The 21,612-nt window shown below is 39.9% G+C and overlaps 1 protein-coding gene across 1 annotated transcript in view; it reads left to right on the top strand.

Moving 5' to 3' along the window:
* Positions 1 to 21,612, top strand: part of LOC145278212 (polyamine deacetylase HDAC10-like) — a 222,075-nt gene that overhangs the window by 78,051 nt on the left and 122,412 nt on the right. Inside the window, exons 5-6 of the mRNA XM_080130499.1 lie at positions 13,158 to 13,229; positions 14,971 to 14,996. Of these exons, the coding sequence (XP_079986625.1) occupies positions 13,158 to 13,229; positions 14,971 to 14,996 (98 nt within the window). The remainder of the gene's footprint in view (positions 1 to 13,157; positions 13,230 to 14,970; positions 14,997 to 21,612) is intronic.

Below are 21,612 nucleotides of genomic sequence, written 5' to 3'. Positions count from 1 at the left end.
TAAAAATCAAAACCAGTAAAGATGGACTTCCTTGTTTATATAGCCTGTATAATTCCAGACATATCCAATCAAATTTAACCCTGCGCATATATATCCAAACGTAACATATGAAATGTAAATATTAGAAAAAACAGTTTCCCTTTTTGCTGTCATCATTTTTTACTGTTTTTTCATTTTTAACTTTGAGCATAAAAACATTGAATGCATAAAAGCAAAATAAATTAACATCATTGGAATGTTTATTCTATTCGCTTTCCCTCAATGTAATTCTTTTAAAAATTGACCCGAAAATGTTGCAGCACATTAGGTATGTAATATTGCCGATGTCCACGAAAATAAAGCATATGCTTGTAATGCTACATATATAGTGTTAAAAAAAAATTACTTCAATATAAATTGAAAATAGCTGTATGTGCAAAAAATATTGTCCCAATATAACAATTGGTTTATTTCAAAAAGTTGATCTTTGATTGTGCAAAATCAGTGTTTCTTGGGGGGGGGGGATTCAACATATCAAAATTATCTTAAATCAACTAAAATTATGTTATTGGCTTATTTTAAAATGTTTTTTTTCCATTTAGTCCGAGTATGAAATAATTTTTATAACTAACGGCAGCCCTGTTGGTGGGGCATTAGAACATGCTGACAGCTCCCTGCAGAGGGTAAAAGTCCACTTGTTGGTCATTGGTGGCAATCCATGATGCCTTAGGACAGAATCCTGGTGGTTGAGGGATTTGGAGGTCAAGGTTAAGCACCTCCACTTGACAACACACCACTTTGGCTCTTAACTAGGCTAGACAGGAGGTCAAAATATTATACAGAGAAATTACATGATACTTTAACTATCAGTACATGATAGACTGCACGGGGTGAGGAGCAATAATTAAACGAAGAGCACAAATGCAGACATGGCTGCAAACCCAACTATTTATATTATTTATATTATTATTGATTGAGTATATTACTCTGTGTAGCCATGACCTATCAAGGCGATTGGTTTTCCCTCTTGATAATCTCAATAAATAAGGCTCCAAAGTGGGTTAGCAGCACAAGCAGTGAAAAACAAAAGCAAAAAACAAGTGCATGTTAAAACAGAACATAAAACACAAACACACTCTGTCCGACTCAGAAAGCACAAAATTCCCCAGATTCTATGTCACAGAATCACTGGAAGGAACTCCTTTGTTGAAACTGTTCTACTTTCTTATCGAAAAAACAAACAAACCGAAGGCAATAAAAAAAAAAAAAAAACAACTAATAGAAATTGAAACAAAAAATTAAAAAACAATAAAATCTTTCCATAACTTCAATTATTCAATTCAAGCCAGTCCACATAAAAAACTAGTGTCAACCTTGAAGAAAACAAAATGAACTGAACAGTCAAGGAGTTATCAATCAAAAAATAATTTTTGTAATGAAAAATAATAAAAAAAATACCCACAAACACATACATTTTCATATACTCCAAATCCCATAAAAAATCAAAATTAGATATATCCATATAATAGAACTTGTAGAAATATACATACCTCTGAGATGTTTCAAAAGTTAAAATATGGCCATCACATCTGCAGAGGTCACTCCACATGCACCAAATGTGGATCAAAAGAATTCAACCACAATGAACAGGAATGCAATAAAATCAAATGTACAAATTGCTATGGGGATCATCCTGATCACTCTAAAATATACACCGAGAAAAAGAAGATGAAATCTTAGGAATAAAATACAAAAGAAATATATATCACCCAGAGGCCAGAAATATGGTCAAGGGATACATGGAAAATAAAATCTATGTAAAAATAGTAGAAAGCAACCTCACCACACCACCAGATCGATAAACACAGTGGACCTTTAGAAAAAGCGATATACCTGGAACCAAATATAAATCAAATTTCCAAAATAAATTGTTAAATATTTTACCTCCAAAAACAGAAAGCAATAAAAGATACTAATAAAATATCAACCAAAACCTAAATCTCTTTTCATGAAATTAGCAATACCAGACACCATAACGTTCAGCACTGGACAAGGCACACACTGCGACTTAATTTGACACTCATAGTCTTTAAATCAGTAATAAGTAATTATTTTATTTTTGTTATTATTTAGAAAACATAAATTTTTAAGGCACTACTACAGTTTACCACCGAAAATGGAGACACCATTTGGGGGGGGGGCACCTGTTGTCAAAATCCGAGGGAGAAATCGGTATTTTAAACTATGACCGAAGCATGAAAGTATAAACACCCTCAACCGCCCCATATTAAGAACGGCTTTCAAGTTTGGAGGTGCTTATTCTGAAAGCCATTCTTAACATGGGGGGGTGTTTATACTACACTTGGGCATGTAGTAATTAGTTTAATCTTTTTTTTTTTTTTTTGTTATTTATTTCATGCTTCGGTCACTGATTGAACCAAACAATCACTGATTCAAGGAAAATTAACTAAAAAAGAGAATGAAGAAATCCCCCCCCCCAAAAAAAAAACTCCCAACACAATATCGTGATCACAAACTAAAACTAAAACAAAAAGTAAACAAGAAACTTCTGAATCCATGAACCCAGTAACGGCAACAATGCAAGCCAAGAAAATCATGGCAAACAAAATATTACAATGAAACATAAGAGGCACAAAAATTAATCATTAAGAAATGATGCTCCTTTTCAAAACTTTCTATTCTGCAATAATCTGCCTACAAGAAACTTGCCTAAAAGAGAATGACACAATTAATGAGATATACACCTACATAAACAAATAATTCAAACATGGCCATTGATGGATGATCATTATTTATCAATAGAATTTGAAGTGTGAAAACTTTTTCCAAAATTACTGGATTCAGCATTACATAATTCAAAAAGTGTTGATATACTGTAAAAGAAGACAACCAAATAATTACTATGAATGAATTCCTGAAAATGTAAAGAACCTGTAAAAACTTTTACCTGGAAATGGTTAATAAACCATAAAACAAAACAACCAATGATAACTAACTGAAAACAAATAATTCTGTCATTTTGCTTCATAACAACAGCAATTCAAAATTGTTTCAGAATGTTTGAGATAATTTGATTTATTTCAACTATCATTTACATTCTGTTATTTTCACATTTAAGTTGATTTCACCTCCAAACTTCTTTAGTTGCTTTTTTTTCAAACTAGTCACCTGATTTTTAACCATTTTATTTTATCTAAGTGGATTGTTCTCATCTGTTCAACATGACTGGTGAGAAATTGATGAGTCAATTATACTTGACTACAATCTTTCCATGTCCAACAAAGTAAAAATTATAAACAAGAATGGTGAAGAGTTAGACATTTCCAAGAAACAGAACATATGTTGCACGACAATGACCTCCTAAGTAGACCTAGTCTAGATTTGAATACAGTGTGAGAATCAATAATTACAGTTGACAATAAGAAAATTACAATAGGAGTGACACTAAAAATAATAATCATAATTTATAATAATCTTAGGAATAAGTAGTACAACAAGATTAAGATTAAGGTTCCCAAAGTTCATATTAGAATTCCCTAATGGCTAAAAGCATTAACAGTCAGTTTTACATGAAACTTTTTTGCAAATTAACAGTTCAATCCTTACTACAAGCAATAATAATTAAGAATAAACTTATGTGGTTAAAAGTAAAGAACCTTACCTCATGCATCATGCGGCCAGTGTTAGGAAAGAAAAAAAAAGAGAAAATAAAAATGGCCGCCCCCTGGTATTTATGGACTGATGATCACATGATGTGAGGAGAGGGGGTAGGGGTATGCAAATGAGATGTGGTTGGGTCTCTCTATAAAAGAGCCGTCTTCTTTATTTTGGGTGTCAGTGTGGAAAGTGCAGTGAGAAGAGAACAGTTGGATTTTGGAGTTGGATTTTGGAGTGGATTTTGGAGTTGGATTTTGGAGTTGGAGTTGAGTTCAAATTTAACGTCAATTTCGGCGCAGTGACAAAAATGGGTGACCAAGTAAGATTGAGCAGCGATATCCTGAGGCCATTTACTGGAGAAGGTGACGTGGTTGCGTGGCTTAACAAGCTGAAGTTGGTGGCAAGGATGCAGAAGATTGAGGATGTAGCCACGTTAATACCTATGTATTTGGAAGAAAGTGCTCTAGCGGTCTATCTAGAAATGGGAGAGACGGATCAGGCCATTGCTGAGAGCATCGAGAACCGGTTAAAGACCGCATTTTCCGAGAGTGCGTTTGAGGCTTACAACAAGCTCAAAAGAGTCACCTGGACTGGGAAGTCTGTGGACATTGTACATGGCAGAGATAAAGCGACTAGCAGGATTGGCTGGATATGGGGGATGCAGCCTTGAGAAGACTGTAAAGCTGGCGCTTGTAACTGGTTTCCCTGATCCCATCTCCATGGAACTTCAACGACTTACTGATATTGAAACCATGGAGGTGGAGGAGATTCTAAGGCATGCTAGAGTTTTGGCGAAACAGCCCGGTGAGCTGGGGGCGGTCGTGGCTGCTGTGGCAAGCGGAAAGGAGTGAACAGTGATGAAGCAAGGCCGTGGATTTACCGGTAAATGCTTTCGATGTCAAGGACCACACCTGATGAGAGACTGTAGGGAGCCACGGCCAGACATTATCTGTTTTCGGTGTGGCTAAGTAGGGCACATTAGCAGGAATCGCCCTTCGCTTCCGGGAAACGAGTAAAGGGGTGCTATTGCACCAGTAGTCACCCCTTTTATACTGAACAGGCGTATGAGAGTTTGTTGCCACAGTTAGTGATCACCATCAATAGAAAGAGGATTAGAGCTCTTGTTGATACTGGATGTACAACAACACTCATTACTACGAGCATCGCCAACTCTTAGAATGGAACCAGCAACGTTAGAGCGGTGGATGGCAGAGAAGTGGAATGCTGTGGAGAGGCCGATGCGGAGATTGTAGTAAGGAATATGCCATTGCAGCTAAGAGTGATCGTGCTGGATAGACTGATTGCAGGAATTGATGTGGTTCTGGGCCTGGACGCGATAGACCGACTGGGAGGAGCTATTATTGCTAAAGGCCAGGTGAAGTTTGGCAATCAGAGTGCACCGGGAATAACAGGAAGTGTAACCAGGGGTGATACCAACCAACCATCGAAACCCCGATCGTGTCTGATTGAGGATGATGACTTTTGAGCCTGCTTCGATGGCGAAAAATGGATGGTAGAATGGCAATGGACCGCGGAGCCACCTGTATTGACGAATCGGGTCAGCTGCTACAAAAGCACACTGAAAGGAGCTGCGGAGCCGCAGTTTGAAAAAGAAGTTGAGAGATGGATAGATGAAGGAATATTAATGCCGTGGTCAGGGAAAGTTGAAGGAATTTTGCCACTCATGGCTGTGGTCCAACCTATTAAGAAGAAAGTTAGGCCAGTGTTGGATTTCCGTGAGCTGAACAAGTTTGTCGCTTGTCACACAAAGGACGGAATCGACATGTGTGAAGAAGTCATAAGGAAATGGAGGAGGATGAAGCAGGCAACTAAAATTGTGGACCTGAAGTCAGCCTACCTCCAACTACATGTGGATGAGAAATTGTGGAAATATCAATTGGTAGAGTACAAAGGTCAAGTTTATTGTCTGACCAGATTAGGATTTGGTCTGAACTCCGCACCAAAGATAATGACGGCAGTTCTTAAGACAGTGTTGGCCAAAGACAATGCAGTGAAGAGAGGCACCTGCTCTTACATCGACGATGTACTAGTGGATGAAACGGAGGTGACTGCGGAAAGGGTGAGAGAGCATACCAAAGCATATGGACTGACGACAAAACCGCCTGAGTCACTAGAAAACGGAATGGCTTTGGGATTTCGACTACAGAACAATAAGGCAGGAAAATTGATGTTTGGGCGAGGAAATGAGATCCCTTAAGCCAAGGTTGACCTAGCCAAGAGAGAGCTTTTCTCTATATGTGGAAAGCTGGTTGGTCACTACTCAATAGCTGGATGGCTGCGAACTGCGTGCAGTTTTATTAAAAGGCAGACTGGGACAGACAGTTGGGAAGATGCAGTTGATCAAAAAGTGCTTCTCATGATACAAGAAGTCATTGCAGAAGTGAAAAAAATGGATCCTGTGAGAGGAGAATGGCATGTAACGTAGGGCCATGAAGGGGTGATATGGACTGATGCTAGCAGTGTAGCATTAGGGGTATTATTGGAAATAGGAGAAGTGGCTGTTGAAGATGCTGCTTGGCTACGCAAAAAGGATGATAGCGCCCATATCAATGTTGCGGAACTCGATGCTGTGATGAAAGGCATCAATCTGGCTCTAAAATGGGGGCTACAGATAGTGAACGTTAAAACAGACTCTGCAACAGTGGTGTCGTGGATTAAATCGGAGCTGTCTGGTGGTAAGCAGATCAAAACAAAAGGAGCAGCGGAGATGCTTATTAAGCGTAGACTTGGAGCGCTGGGAGACTTGGTTCGAGAATTCAAACTAAAGGTAACTATTACCTTAGTTCCGTCACAAAAAAATAAAGCAGATGGGCTGACAAAAGTCAAGAAAGCCTGCTAGCTACACAAGGAAAGAGACAGGGCTCCAGCATGTTGTGCAGTAGAGAATTTAAAAGACCTGCATAACCTGCATCATTTTGGAAAGGAACAGACCCTTTACCTGGCAAGAAAAGTAAACCCGCATGTCACAATGCAAGACGTCCAAAAGGTGGTGGAACAATGTAGGGAATGCCAATCAATCGACCCTGCACTGGCTAGACATGAAAAAGGAGAACTGCATGTTGAAGAGAATTGGCGGAGATTGGCCATTGACATCACACATTATCAACATGAACCGCATGTAACTATGATAGATTGTGGGCCTGGGAGAGTAGCGATATGGCGGAAAATGAAGAATGAAACAGCAGAAGCGGTAAAGAGAGTTGTCGAGGAGGTTTTTATGGAAAGGGGGGCAGTAGAAGAGGTGTTGGTGGATAATGGTACGTCTTTCCGCTCGGAAGTTTTTAGAGGCTTATGTGCGAAGTGGAATGTGGGGCTATATTTTAGAGCTGCATACCGTCCAAGTGGAAATGGAATTATAGAGAGGCACCATCGCACTATAAAAGCTGTGGCATCAAGAAGCCAGATTTCGCCCCAAGAAGCAGTTTTTTGGTACAATATGACGCCGAAGGCTGATCAAGACGGAAATTCAGTGCCACACCGGTCTATTTTCTCTTATGAATGGCGTCATCCATTGGCTACACAGAGAGAAGAACAGGCCTGCGTGGACATCACAGTTGGTGAAGAGGTGTGGGTGAAACCACCCAATTCTCGTTGCATGACTCGCTGGGGAAAAGGTACAGTGACTGAAGTACTCTCCAAAAACAAGGTAGCAATTGACGGAATGCCTCATCACATTTTAGATATACGGAGAGTCTCCTTGCCATCAGAGGAAGAGGAGGTTGATGCTGATGTTGAAGTGTCTGAAGAAGAGCCTCTTCGACGATCGCACCGTGAACGAAGACGCCCAGTGTAGATGGCGGACTATGATACTAATTATTGATCTTAGAGATCAAGGGGGCGTGTGGTTAAAAGTAAAAAACCTTACCTCATGCATCGTGCGGCCAGTGTTAGGAAAGAAAAAAAAAGAGAAAATAAAAATGGCCGCCCCCTGGTATTTATGGACTGATGATCGCATGATGTGAGGAGAGGGGTGAGGGGTATGCAAATGAGATGTGGTTGGGTTTCTCTATAAAAGAGCCGTCTTCTTTATTTTGGGTGCAAGTGTGGAAAGTGCAGTGAGAAGAGAACAGTTGGATTTTGGAGTTGGAGTTGAGTTCAAATTTAACGTCAACTTACAACTCTATTCACTCATTTTTGATGAAATGAAAACAATTTTAGATTATATAAAAAGTTCAATTCAAAATTCTGTACAGATTCTGGAGTTGACCATAAAGATTCCTTGGTTGACTAAAAGTTTTATGAGTTCAAAAAGATGCACCAGAAAGCATGTCATAACCTACTATTATATTTTCATTTAAATTATTTTGTTCTCACTGTTTGAAATATTTTCATTTAAATTGTTTTGTTCTTACTATTAAAAAAAGAAAAAAAAAGATATGAAAATTCAGTTTGTTGCCACATGATTTTGCATGCGTTCCTTTTTCTTTAAAAGACAATTGTTTCTCTCTTGCTTTAGTAGCTGTGAATTTTGTTCAATAAAGCCTTGGAAAGAGGTTTGTTTTACATCTTCATTCATTTACAACACTACAATTTATTGAACAAAAATTTATATCCCTCGTGGAGAAGATCATTCGTCTGGACAAATTTGACGTATCCTCGGCAGACCCTCAGGCTAGCAAGCTTTGGAGTTTGTGGTATCATAACTTTAATTACTATTTATCAACTATTGCTTCATCAAATCCTGATAAACTCGAAGTTTTTTATTTAAACATCAGTCCCACCATTGCTGATGTTATCGAGGGTTGTTCAGGATTTGAACATGCTGTCGAATTACTGAAAGGTGTTTACGACAAGTCTCCAAGCGTTATATATGCTAGACATTTGCTTTCCACGCGTCTGCAACAAGAAAACGAGTCGACCAATATCTCCAGGTCTTAAATCGACTTGCCACTGGTTGTTACTTTAAAGACGTTACTGCTACTACTTACAGGGACGAATCTGTCCGTGATGCATTTATCTGTAGTCTCCGGTCCTCAGTAATACATACTAGACTACTTGAAACTGATACGCTAACTCTCAAAGAGGATACTGAATGTGCTAGGGCTTTAGAACAAGCTCATTTTCATGCTGAATCATACACTTATCCGATTGGAGCAGCCGCTGCTACTACTACTACTTCTATTAGAACTAACAATGTGTCTACTGATCCTGCCGAGGAGGCCACTATTACTAAAATTTCTGATTCTACTGGTTCTCGTATGGAGTGTGACTCTATACAATTTTCTGCTGCCCTTCCTGCTCATGGCAAGTGTTACAATTGTGGAGGGAGATGTCACTTTAAGGATGATTGCCATTATTGTCCTGCCCATGACAAGGTATGTCGAAACTGTGGTAAACTCGCTCATTTCTCCAATTTTGCCGTTCTACTATGCCGACACTTTCACATTCTACTTCTGCTATTATGGTAACCCATGCTAAAAGTGGTGATAGGTGCCCTCCCATTACTAAAATTGTTGAATTAAAAGGAAAAAAATTAACTGCCCTCATAGACACCGGCAGTTCTGATAACTTTATCAGTGCTCGTATTGTTAAAACAATGAAGCTGTCTACTTCAAAACGTAATTCCATAATTTCTATGGCATCATCCACCATTTCCCTCAAACTATCGGAATATTGCACGGAGAACATCAGGGTATCACTATTTCTTTTACTGGACATCAGGATATTCTAAAAATCTGCGCGCTAACCAAGATCAGCTGTGTCCTTGTGAAATTGTTTCGAAACTTAACCCATGACTGCAAACCTATTGCTACTAAATCCTGAAATTACCGTGTGGAGGATGCTCGATTCATTGAAAAGGAAATTCTACAACTGCTTGAGGATGATGTAATTGAAAGTTATTCACCATGGCGTGCTCAGATTGATTTGACTTCGTCGCCTAATAAAAAGAAACAATTAGTAGTTGATTTCTCCCAAACTATTAACTATTTCACCTTACTTGATGCATACCCTTTGCCTCAGATTGAGGATCTCGTGGAACAAATAGCCCAATATTGCAATATTGTATATTTAGTACAACTACCTTATCCAAAGCGTACTACCAGATCAAAATTTGTCCCGAAAATCGGCCCTACATGGCCTTTCAAGCTGGAAATCGTTTGTACCAATTCAAATGAATACTCATGGGTGTCACTAATGGCGTTTCTGCTTTTCAACAGTTTATGAATTCTTTCATTTCTGACAACAAATTATCTGGAACTTTTTCATATATAGATGATATTACTATTTGCGGTAAAACTCAGGAGGAATATGATGTTAATTTGGATTGTTTTTTAAAGGCTGCCTCAACATATAACCTCAAAATAAACCGAGAAAAATAAAAGTTTTTACTTCATTCCATCAATTTGCTTGGGTACCAAATTTGTAACGGGACTATGCAACCAGATCCTGAGCGTTTGAAACCTCTCTTATAAATGCCTCCTCCTTCCAATTCAGATTCGTTAAAGAGGTGTCTTGGAATGTTTTCGTACTACACAAAATGGATACCTAATTATTCATACAAAATTCGTCCACAATTCATCGAAAATAAACAATTTCCCATGCCTCCTATAGTTATCAATTCCTTTGAAAAACTTAAGAAGGACGTTGCCGAATTGTCTGTAAAAGTTATTGATGATATCGGAGGCCTGTAGCTTTCTTTTCTCGATCGCTTAACCCATCTGAAATATGACTTCACATAATCGAGAAAGTCGAGTGCATCCGAAAATGGAGGGATCTCGTTGCTGGGAAGCACTTTACTCTTGTAACAGACCAGCTATGATGTAATCAACCTGAGAGAGCAGTTTGCCCTCATTGGAGAGTTGTAGATCCCCCCACAGGCCTGAGGAGGGCCGAATAACTATGCTAAAATAGCTTTAAACCATTCCCGGGTGACTGCAGATTTCCCGAGGATTTAAAATAGAGAATATAAATATATATTTTATTTCATTGTCAAAATAGATATTGTTTGGAAGTCAGAGAAATATATTTTGCATTTAAAATTGATGACAGGAACTTAGAACAATAATATAACACTTTCTGGCCTTGACGAACTCAAAAGCCAGATGTTGGACTGACAGGAATGGCCTTAGGGGTTATGGGAATTTAATATATCTGTAAATCTCAGATCTCAAAATTGGTGAATTGCACACCCGCAAAATCTGGGGTGTCGTGGCATGATCTATTTGGCTGGGGAGACTTCCACCCCCAACCACACACCCCACTATTAATACGAATGTCGCACGGAAATTAGTCAGTTTTGAAGCAGTTTCCAAGGGAGTTTGTGCACAAAACCTGAAGTAATCCGTTGTTCCCTGAGGACGTGACCCCTCCTCCACCCGTCTGATGCTGTCTGTGAAGAGAGATTGAAACTTTGAAAAACTTACTAAGGACTGATGATATTTGTAAAAACATTGTACATAAGTTTGTGAATTAATTCTGTAGAGTAGAATTCACGTGTCTGTTTTTCTTTCTGCCTGCGGCTTCAATATTCGCTTTCAGCATACAGGATTCAATGTAACAACCCTAAGAGAAGGACCAGATGATCCGAGCCAAATTTCCAGACAAAAAGGGGTCCTAGCCGAGCTTCATCAGTGAGGGGTTACAAGAAAGCCATATCTTTTATCTTTAAACCTGCTAACCAAGGAAAAATTAAAAATGATAAAATTGTAATGGAACTTCTCCCGGAAGTGAAAACATTGTTTCCAATGCATTATCGACAGTATGTGGTGCTGCTGCTTCTTCCTTCAAGGAACTAAAGTTACTACACAATTCATTAATACACCCTGGAGTACAGCACTTTTGGCATTTTGTAAGATCACGAAATATGCCATATTCAATTGATGAAGTCCGGCGTGTGACATCTGAATGTACGACTTGTGCCAAAATAAAGCCTCAATTCTTCGATTCTACTAATAATACACTGATCTGTTCTACTGCTCCCTTTCAGCGCCTCTTCATAGACTACAAAGGACCTGTCCCGGTATCTTCAACAGAATATCGTCACATATTTACTGTCATTGATGAATACAGTCGATTTCCTTTTGCTTTCCCTTGTTGCAATTGTTCTTCACAAACCGTAATCCAATGCCTGACAAATATTTTCTCCATATTCGGACTCCCCTCATTTATCCATTCCGATCGAGAAAATCTTTGATGCAACTTGGAATTGGATTCAGCAACACTACTGCATACAACCCAAGAGGCAACAGTCAATGCGAGTGCTACAACGGCATTATTTGGAACACTCTGTTATTAGCTCTGGAATCTAGACGATTACCCCTTAGCGCTTGGCAAGATGTTCTACAGGATGTTTTAAATGCCATTCACTCCCTGCTGTGCACTACTAAAAATGCAACTCCTCATGAATGCATGTTCAACCTTGAAAGACACTCTTCTACTGGTACTGCTTTACCTGTTTGGCTCTTTGACGCTGGGGAAGTATTATTAAAATGGTTTGGTAACAGGAGCAAATATGACCCAATTGTTGAGGTAGTGGAACTCCTCAAAGCTAACCCTACACATGCAAGAATATGACATAATGATGGCCGAAAAGATTCAGTAGTGCTGAGACATCTAGCTTGCTTTCTACGCTCTGATAGACCTCAAAATCCTGCTAAAAGTATTCAATCTGACATTGCAAATGCAGCCCCCCCCCAGATGACCGAAACAAGTCCTGTTAGTACTACACCTAATACAGAAGATGAATTTGACTATAACCCTGAGAACTAACCTTCCCAGAGGACCACCGGTCCTTCGAATAGCGAACTACCTTCACGCCGATCTAACAGAATTCGCAGACCAGTCCAGCGACTGGATTTATAAAACAAAAAACTATTTACAATCTCTTTTACAAGTGGAGGAGATTGTTATATTTTCATTTAAATTATTTTGTTCTTACTGTTTAAAATATTTTCATTGAAATTGTTTTGTTCTTACTATTTAAAAAAAAAAAAGATATGCAAATTCAGTTTGTTGCCACATGATTTTGCACGCGTTCCTTTTTCTTTAAAAGACTGAGTTCTTTCTCTCTTGCTTTAGTAGCTGTGAATTTTGTTCAATAAAGCCTCAGAAAGAAGTTTGTTTTACGTCTTCATTCATTTACAACACTACACCTACATTCACAGAAATGGTTTAAATTTAGCAACCAAAATGAAAATAATCGTTTGAATAATGTAAACATTTAATTCTACAAACCAATCTCTCTTCCTAGGGTTAGGCTTAGTTATGTATAAATTTCCTTTTTAAGCAGGTTTGCAAACAATGGACATATTTTTGCAGGACATGGCTTATAAACATCAACTTTTATTTCAAAGTGGCCCCATCGAAGATCTGAAATTTTCCAAAATTTGATTTGATTAATTGATTTTTTTTGTAATTGTGATCTGGTTAGAGATTAAAAAAAAAAAGTTGCTAAGTTTTTACACTAATATTTACACACATATGCCAAAATATGTTATGAAATTCTTTGATTTCAGAGAAAACTGTCTCTTTTCTTGCAGTTCACTAATTTCTCTGCTTGGATTGCTCTTGGTTGTACAGTTGAACTTGTGAATCAAGTCTTAAAAGATGAGGTAAGGAATCTTTTTAGCCACTAGGGAATTAATTTACAGCTTTCCTGTGAGAACTGGTAATGCAAATTCAATCTGTTTTAAATATTACTTTTTAAATTGTAATTCTACAATGTGTTTTTGTGTCAGACAATTTTAGATCAAAAGAAAGGTATTCTCAAATATGTTAGGCTGCTTTTAAAAAACTGACAACTTTGTCTTTCACAGTTGTTGAAAATGAATGTATTTTACGAGCATGTTGATCTTTCATCTTAAAACACAATACTCATCATTAAATCTAAATAAACTGCTATTTTACTTATAAGTAGTGATGAAGAGTTCATACTTTGCTCATAAATCTTGGTGTCTAAGTATTTTTAAATAATACATTATATAATAATTTAAAATTGGTTTGACAATTTGTAACCGTTACTCCAGAATTTTACTTCTTGAATATGAGGAAAAAGAAAATCTTGAAAGAATAGTATGTCATGCTTAAATACTTTAGAAATAAATAAAAATGAAATCTATTAAGAAATATTTTGTTTGTGTTATCTGTATTATAATTAAGTATTTTTGACTGTTTACCACTTATCAGTTTGAAATCTACAAAACTGCTCAAAAGTTAGTAGTGGTGGGGTAAATACTGAATACTGCTGCAATACACATTCATAAGCTCCAAAATGATTGATCAGAATCAACCAAATTTGGACACTTGGAATGCTGAACATGTCAGTGGATCAAAATTACTACTACTACTACTACTACTACTACTACTACTAACACCTACAAGTGTAAAGTTGCCTTTTTTCTAATACATGGAGTCCTAGATCATGAGTTAACCATTTGTTGATTTAGCCTTGTGATCACCCATATATAAGGCTTTTCCCATATAATCATAAAACCAGCAACATTGTTTGTTCGCACCAATTCTGTAACATGTGATCGGTGTCCACACCCAAGCAGACAAATTCTGTTGACATGCCCTTACATATCTTGGCTTTTATATCTGTTAAGAAAAGTGTGCATATTTTAGTGTATTACTTCTAAGTAAAAATAAATCCTGCTGTCTAAGTAAGATCCTTTCAAGTTTTTTTTGTTTATGTATAGGAATAATTAAGAATTTGATAAGGTTCAGGATAAATTTGACACTTTTTGGAAAGAAAAAAATGTCATATAATCGTTAATCATTAAAGTATTCTCCAAAGTGCATCTCTTAGATGGTGACTTGTAGAAGTTGCCCTGAGCCCCCACAGCAATTTTTAGGAGGAACTTGAAGCAGGTCCAACATTACATAATTGTAGTAATCTGACGAAAAACCAATATTTAAATGTGAGTTGGCCATAAAACATTCTTTTTATTTAAAGAAGAGGCACATAAATCTTCACTGGATGGATTTGTGCCCTCCAAAATAGTTTTTAAAAGACCCCGTCATCTGCGCTTTCTTCTTTCTCCTCCTCCAAATCTTTGAATTAATATAAAAAAAATCCAAGGGTGGTTGCAGATCTGAACTAAGTTTCATTTTAGTTTTATCTCCAGGTTAGGATGGCACCAATTTTACTCTCAGCACTTGATATTGCTGAGTTGTCACTCATTTTTGGTACAATTTGGGTTAACTTGGATGATCCAGCAAGAAAGTTTCTTTCCATTAGATTTGCTTCGAAAATTCGACTGTAAATAATAAATTGTAAATAATTAAAGTGTTTTTTTATATTTTTATTCTTCCCTGTAATTTTTCTTCTGTGCATTTGTCTTTATTTTTCAGATCCGAAATGGTTTTGCTTTAGTTAGGTAAGTAAGAAAAATCTTTATTTTAGTAAACAGAAATATCAAGAATTATTGTTAATTATTGAAAAATTCACTTTTGTAAATCATTTACAAAATGTTGTCTAGAATATATATATTTGTTATAATTTTCGGATACAAAATGTTGTCTATAATAATATATATTTGTTATAATTTTCTATGAAATATGTTATGATTTTATTGACATAGTCATCTTTTGTACTCTTAAGATTGTTTATGATGTTTTCAGAACACTTCAACCTTTTATTCTCTAGTAGCAGGGGTACTCGGCGTTGCCTGGGTGTTTGTAGGTGTGTGTGGTGTTAAATAAAAAAGGAACCGGGGGGGGGGGTAGGATCGAACCCGAAGCCCTGAGGCGAAGTTTGAAAATAAAATCGGCCAGCCAGAATGAGTTAGTGAAAGATGTTTGAAAGTCGTTGAGCGTTACGTTTTAATTAAGCAGGGGGGGGGGGTAATCAAAACATTTTAAAACACAAAAAATCTAACGTAAGGCAAACGAATAATGAAAACAGAAAAACGAACACGTGAAAAATGGCTTAAATAAGCCTGTTTCGATATTAAAATTTAAAAAATCGGTGGATACCCGGGTGTTTTGGGGTGTTATTAAGAATAAGCGAAGTAAAAAAAACAGGAAAACGAACGTTACGTGAAAAATGGCTTGAATAACACAGGGTTCAATATTTAAATTTAAAAAATCGAAAAAAAAAAACATCTCACACAACGATTTGAACCCAAAACGTTTAGATAATGAACAAACGCACTAATCAACTGCGCTAAAGCAACGTAGATGATATGTGTTCGGTTTTTCAACTATTTAAAGTAAATCAGGTCACGACGTCATGACTTCATCTGACGCATGCGGTCATCGTTACGAGAAACTCGTTTTTGTTGACCCACCCCCTGTCGAAAATTGTCGATTTCGGGATGAAAAAGTTAACGTTTTTGGCCAATTTTTCGATATTTTTCAAGCGAAGGATGGGGCTTCGATATGATACTGAGTTTGTGAATTTTCGGGGCGTCTGTCGAAAGTTTTTAGCAGACACACAAACATACATACATTTTCGCTTTTATATGTATAGACTAGCGAGGGGTACCCGGCGTTGCCCGGGTGTTTGTAGGTGTGTATGAAAAAAACCCGAAATATGGAAAAAAACAGATGCCCGTGAAAAAAAAACAAAGCGTTGACGTGCAGTTGGAAAATAGTAAAGTGTGAAAAAAAAAAACAGGTGCGCGTTTTTGATTGACGTGACGGCGATAGGTATTCAGCAGATAGCATTTTGTGCGGGACAGTTTTTAATGAGGTCAATAAATCGGTTTGTTTGTTTTTAAAAACCCGCTCCTGTTTATTAGGGGGAGCGTCTCGTCTCGAAATGAAAGCTACTGTCTGATATGACGAAGTCGACATTGACCAAATGTTACTTCCAGTAATTAGAGTCGAGTTTCGCTTTTTGTTTATCCCGAAAACCGGATGTAACGCGTGCCGATGCGGGAAATGTGGAATAATTAACGTTTGAAAGTCAATAAAATTAAATAGACAGGCGAGCTCCGTCGTTAAGTGTGAGATATTACAATTTATGGATGATATAAAAAGTTTTAAGAAGTTGCGAAGCAAGCGAGCCCTTCTCTGAAAGAATCCTTTTATGGACATCGAGGAAAAGTGTGCATACATACATACATTTTCGCTTTTATATATATAGATGGGCTTTGTCAGGAGATTTCGAGACTACAAGTTATGTAATTGATATCAAGTAATAACTTTAAAAAGAAATAACATTGCTGCTTTCCAATCTCATAAGACTATAAAATGTGGGACATTTCATTGCAATACAATAAATGTGTTTATTAATCTATAATATAGAATCTATTTAAACTATAAAATTTCTCTGTTCTTTTACTTTTATTTCATGATGGTGCATCAGTCCCTAGTAACTCATTTACAACAAGTAGAATCCAAGCAAAGGCTAATAAACCTCAAACACATAGGACCTCTCCAAGTGCTTGCTGGAATGCAGCAAGATGCATTGATCATGCTTTTGTCCATTTAAGTGTCAGAAACTGTGAACATAAAAAAAGGACTTTTTGACCATTAGAAAAGCAAAATGTAAAAAAAAAAACACACAAATCATTCAAATTTGACACACAAATTGTAAAAAAAATAAGTAAACAGACTAAAAGTCAAATTCAAATTTTCTGTCTGCAACATCTAAAGTTAATTTTGAATCTTGCAGAAATTTATTTTTTTTTATTGTAAGCAGCAGTCCAGTTAGTTTTCAGTTTGACATGACTTTAGACATTACACTCATTTCACTCTCCACATGCGAACATACCTAACTAATATTACTGGTGAACCAAGTGCAAAAGAAATCCAAACAATTGCACTTAAGGGAACAACGAGGATACTAAAAAGAGCTCTCTGTTGGTTTCAATAAAAAGCAGGGCAATGTTGGCAGCTGGTTTGGCTGCCCCATGCCCAGCATTACAGTCTTCAAAGGAAGAAAATTTAAAAAAAAAAGTCAGGATTGATGAAAATCCATCATATAGTTCAAAAAGTATCAGGCAACACAATTCAGCCAAGGGATGAGTTAAATTGTCATGTGCCATTTAAAGAAAACACTTTTTTTTAAGTACATGAGTGTTTAATAAGTAATATCCCTAACCCACTTCTCATAGCAGTAGGGCAAGAAAACTTAGCACAGTTATTATTCTTTTTCTTGGCCTTCGGGACAAGATCAAAGTGTAGTATCTGTTCTCTGATACATACACAGCGATAGGCAGTCGTGTTCTGGCGACACATTCTCGTGCCCGGAGAGCTTGTTGGGTAGCGTTCTGTCCGCACCCCCACTTTGTCTGTCTTTCTCTGCTCTCCCCCCTCCCCCACGGGGGGGGATCCGAGCTGATAATTTACGACCTTCCCGCGAGGGAGGGTCGGAAACACTTTCTCTCTTCCCTCCACTAACCTCCCACTCCCTCTCTCAGTTCTATCTCCCCTCTTGCCGCCTTTGGCGCCACTTCTTTTTGGCGCCAAAGTCGGCTCCCAATTTGGACGCCGACTCCACGTCACTCATTTTGGTGAATTATACAGAAGAGAGAGAGCTTTTTTCAAAAATGGACACCCCCAGCCCGGGGACCACCAATACAGATACCCCCAGCCAGGAGGCTACCACAAGAAAAACTGCTCCCCAAGAGGACGGCTCCCCAACAGGGGAAGCAAAAAGCAACGGGGCATACCGCCCGGACACGAAACCGAAGGACGCCCCCCAGAAGGGAGAAAACTCACCAGCAGCTCCCCAAGAGGGCGACTCCCCACAAAGGGGAGAAAAAACAATGTTGGACAGGGCATCCCGCTCTGACAACAAAAATCAAGAGGCAGTAGCCCCAAAGGACGATAAGAGAGACAGTGCTCCCCAGGAGGGCTACTGCCCCAAAAGGGGAGCAAATCAAGAAAACGAGGGGGCATACAGCCTAAACCTCCCCAAAACAAAAGGGGCAAAAGCTCCCAAGGACAATGCTCCCCAGGAGGCCGACTCCCCAAAAAGGGAAGTATTTCCTGGAAGAAGTATAGAGCAGGGAGAGTCGGTCCCAAAGGAAAGCGGAAAGGGAAATGCCCCTCAAAATAGCAACCCTTCCGCCAAGGAACAGCAAAAACAGTCCAACCTCACCAAAGATCCAACACCAACAAGAGGGTTGGCATGGGGGAAGACTGTAGAGAAGCAACTGTCCCCTCAAGAGTATAAAGACTTGTACTTGACCAAGTACAGACAATACATAGAGGGGGCAGAAATTAAACCAGTGCCAGGCGCTTGGGAGGCAATCGAAGACAGAGTGCTCTCCCTCATCATCTCGGATATGCCGGAAAACCGCCTCCTAGGGATGAAAAAGGAAGACATGGCAGGGCTCCTACATAAGCTAAATATCCCGGTATTATACCTGTACCAGAGGAGCTACGCCATGTGGGACATCCTCCTACCCACCAAGGAAGATGCAGAGAGACTCTCCCTCCAAGAAATAAAGCATGGGAGAGTCAAACTAACACCTGAATACCAGGGCAAGAGAAGGACTCGGGTGCAGGTATTTAATGTGCCAACCCAAATACCTGCGGAAGTATTAGGATGCCTCTTCAGCCAGTACGGTGAGGTAGAACAGGTGACCCCAATACGGTCAAAAACTGGGACTCACCTGGGCTGCTACACAATAGCAATGAGGCTGAAGAGGAAAGGTTTTCAGGCAATACCACCGCTGCTGACATACAAAGACGCCAGCATAACGGTAGTGGTGGAGGGCCGTCGTCCACACTGTTGGTTCTGCCAAAAGCAGGGCCACATGGCTAGGAGTTGCCCCCAAAGGGTAACCCCTAATCCAATAACCCAAAAGGCGGTCACATCCACTGAGACAACGCCCGCACCAAAACAGGCGGCAACAACCCCTGCAACTGCAGCACCAACCCCAGCTCCAAGGAAAACTCAAACCACCCAGGAGGCCAAGGGGGAAGAATGGAGCACGGTAGTGAGACAAAAGCGGAAACACTTAATCCCTTCTGCCACCGTCCCACCACCAGCCCAAAAATCGAGGCAGGAGCCTCTGCAAATGCAGAAACAACAACAGCCACCGCAGCCAATGCCGCGGAAACAACTGCAGCAGCAACTACTGCAACAGCAAAATCAGCAAGTGCAGCAGAAGCAGCAGCAGCAACGACACCAGCGAGAGCAGCAACAACAAAAACAGCTGCAGCAGCAAATAGAGGAGCAGACACAACCAACGGTCCCCACACCAATCGAGACGGGGATCAAGCGGAGAAAAGACTGCTCCTCTGAGGATGAATCCGCAAGTGAGAGGGAGAGGAACTCAACCTCACCTCTCCCCGGTTCATTCGAAAGAATGAAAAAGAAAAACAAAAGAAGAAAAGAGGAAGAAAAGGTGGCCCCCACTCCCTGTGAACATACACCACCCCTAACAACAAAATCCACTTCCACCCCCAAACCACACACTGCAACAACACCAGACACCGCACCAACACCAGACACCGCACTAACACCAGACACCGCACCAACACGAGACACCACACCAACACCAGACACCGCACCAACACCAACACCAGACACCGCACCAACACCAAACACTGCACCAACACCAACACCAACACCAGGCACCACACAAACACCCGTCCCCACACCAAGGCAAACTGAGCCACTACCCCAAAAAGAAAATGAAAAGAATGAACCGAGGGAGAGGAGAGACTCCTCTGCCTCTTGCAGACCAAAGGTCCTTGCCCCTGAGGAACTATGTTATGTAGACCCTCTATCTGTGGCCACAGACATTTCCCATCGGCAGAGGAAAAACTTAAAACCTCTGCTCGATTACAAACAGATAGAGGGGAAAGATGTAAATATCCCCTCAAATTTCCCGGACGCCCCACTCCTAATAACCTTTGTCAGAACTCCAGAGGCCTGCAAGACCAACTTGTGGACAAGGCTGCAGGCCGCTGAAGGGGCGTTTCCGGGAATTGAACTGGTTAAAAAAAATGACCCTTCTCTTGATGAACTGTCAAAACAATGCAAGGGAAGGGTCCCAGTGTTGGTCCATCCGTCACTCTATAGGGCCCTTAAATTGACCTACCCTTTGGATGTCGGCGGCATTGTGAGAGAAGGTCAGGACATGAAAAACCTGACCACCTTGAGCATTGCACACAACGTCGGTGTCCTTTCCCCGGCTGACTTCGGAGCTGAGTGTAACACACCTTAAGGTAGGTACCATGGCTTTGAATTTGGCTAGTCTGAATGCGAGGGGCTTGAGATCATCGGGCCGGGCGGCTCGCCTCCGGCACGACCTCTTGTCCCTGGGAGTGGATGTCGCTGCGATTCAGGAGACGCATTTCGTTTCCTCTGTGGACTGTCAGGTGCTGGCCCGAGACTTTGAGGTTTTCTCAGCATATGGCAGCCCGCGGGGGAAGGGAGTTTCCGTGCTGGTTAAACGTACCCTGTCGGCGACGGTCGACGTTGTCCATAGAGATGCAGTGGGTAGGCTGGTTGTGGCCGATGTTGCCGTAAAAGATTCTGTGTTTCGGGTGATTGCGGTTCATGCGCCCAGCACCGCTCGTGAGAGGGTCTCATTCTTCAGTCAGCTTGACGCGTTTGTAGATTGTCGGAAGCGGGTAGTGCTAATGGGGGATTGGAATTCCATCTTAGACCCCGACATAGATAAGGTAGGAGGCGGAGCTAGAGGATCGGAGAGGTGCGAGTCCAGCCTGGCTGATCTGATGGCTAGATGCGGTCTGGTCGACAGGTTTCGGGTCGAGCATCCAGGGCGGGAGATGTGGACGTGGACCAATAGTGTTTCCTCCTATCCAAATACTTATTTGGACAGGATGTTAGTTAGGAGAGGCGAAGTAGACTTCTTATCTTGTCCCACGTTCACTTGGCTAGGCCAGACGGACCATAAATTAGTTATGGCCCGGCTGAAGCTAGGAAATAGGCCTAAGTTAGCGGGGTACTGGAAGTTAAACACCTCCCTTCTGGAGAGACAAGACTTCCAAGATCAGTTAAGAGAATTGATTAAAAAGGCACTAGTGGGGGCGGTTACCGGGAGTAAGTGGTGGTTAGGTCTC

The sequence above is a fragment of the Euprymna scolopes genome, chromosome 6 (assembly GCF_053919585.1).
Source record: "Euprymna scolopes isolate OS-2025 chromosome 6, ASM5391958v1, whole genome shotgun sequence".
NCBI classification, from domain to species: Eukaryota; Metazoa; Mollusca; class Cephalopoda; order Sepiida; family Sepiolidae; genus Euprymna; species Euprymna scolopes.
The sequence above is the reverse complement of the archived record's forward strand: the minus strand, read 5'-3'. Positions and strand labels throughout refer to the sequence as shown.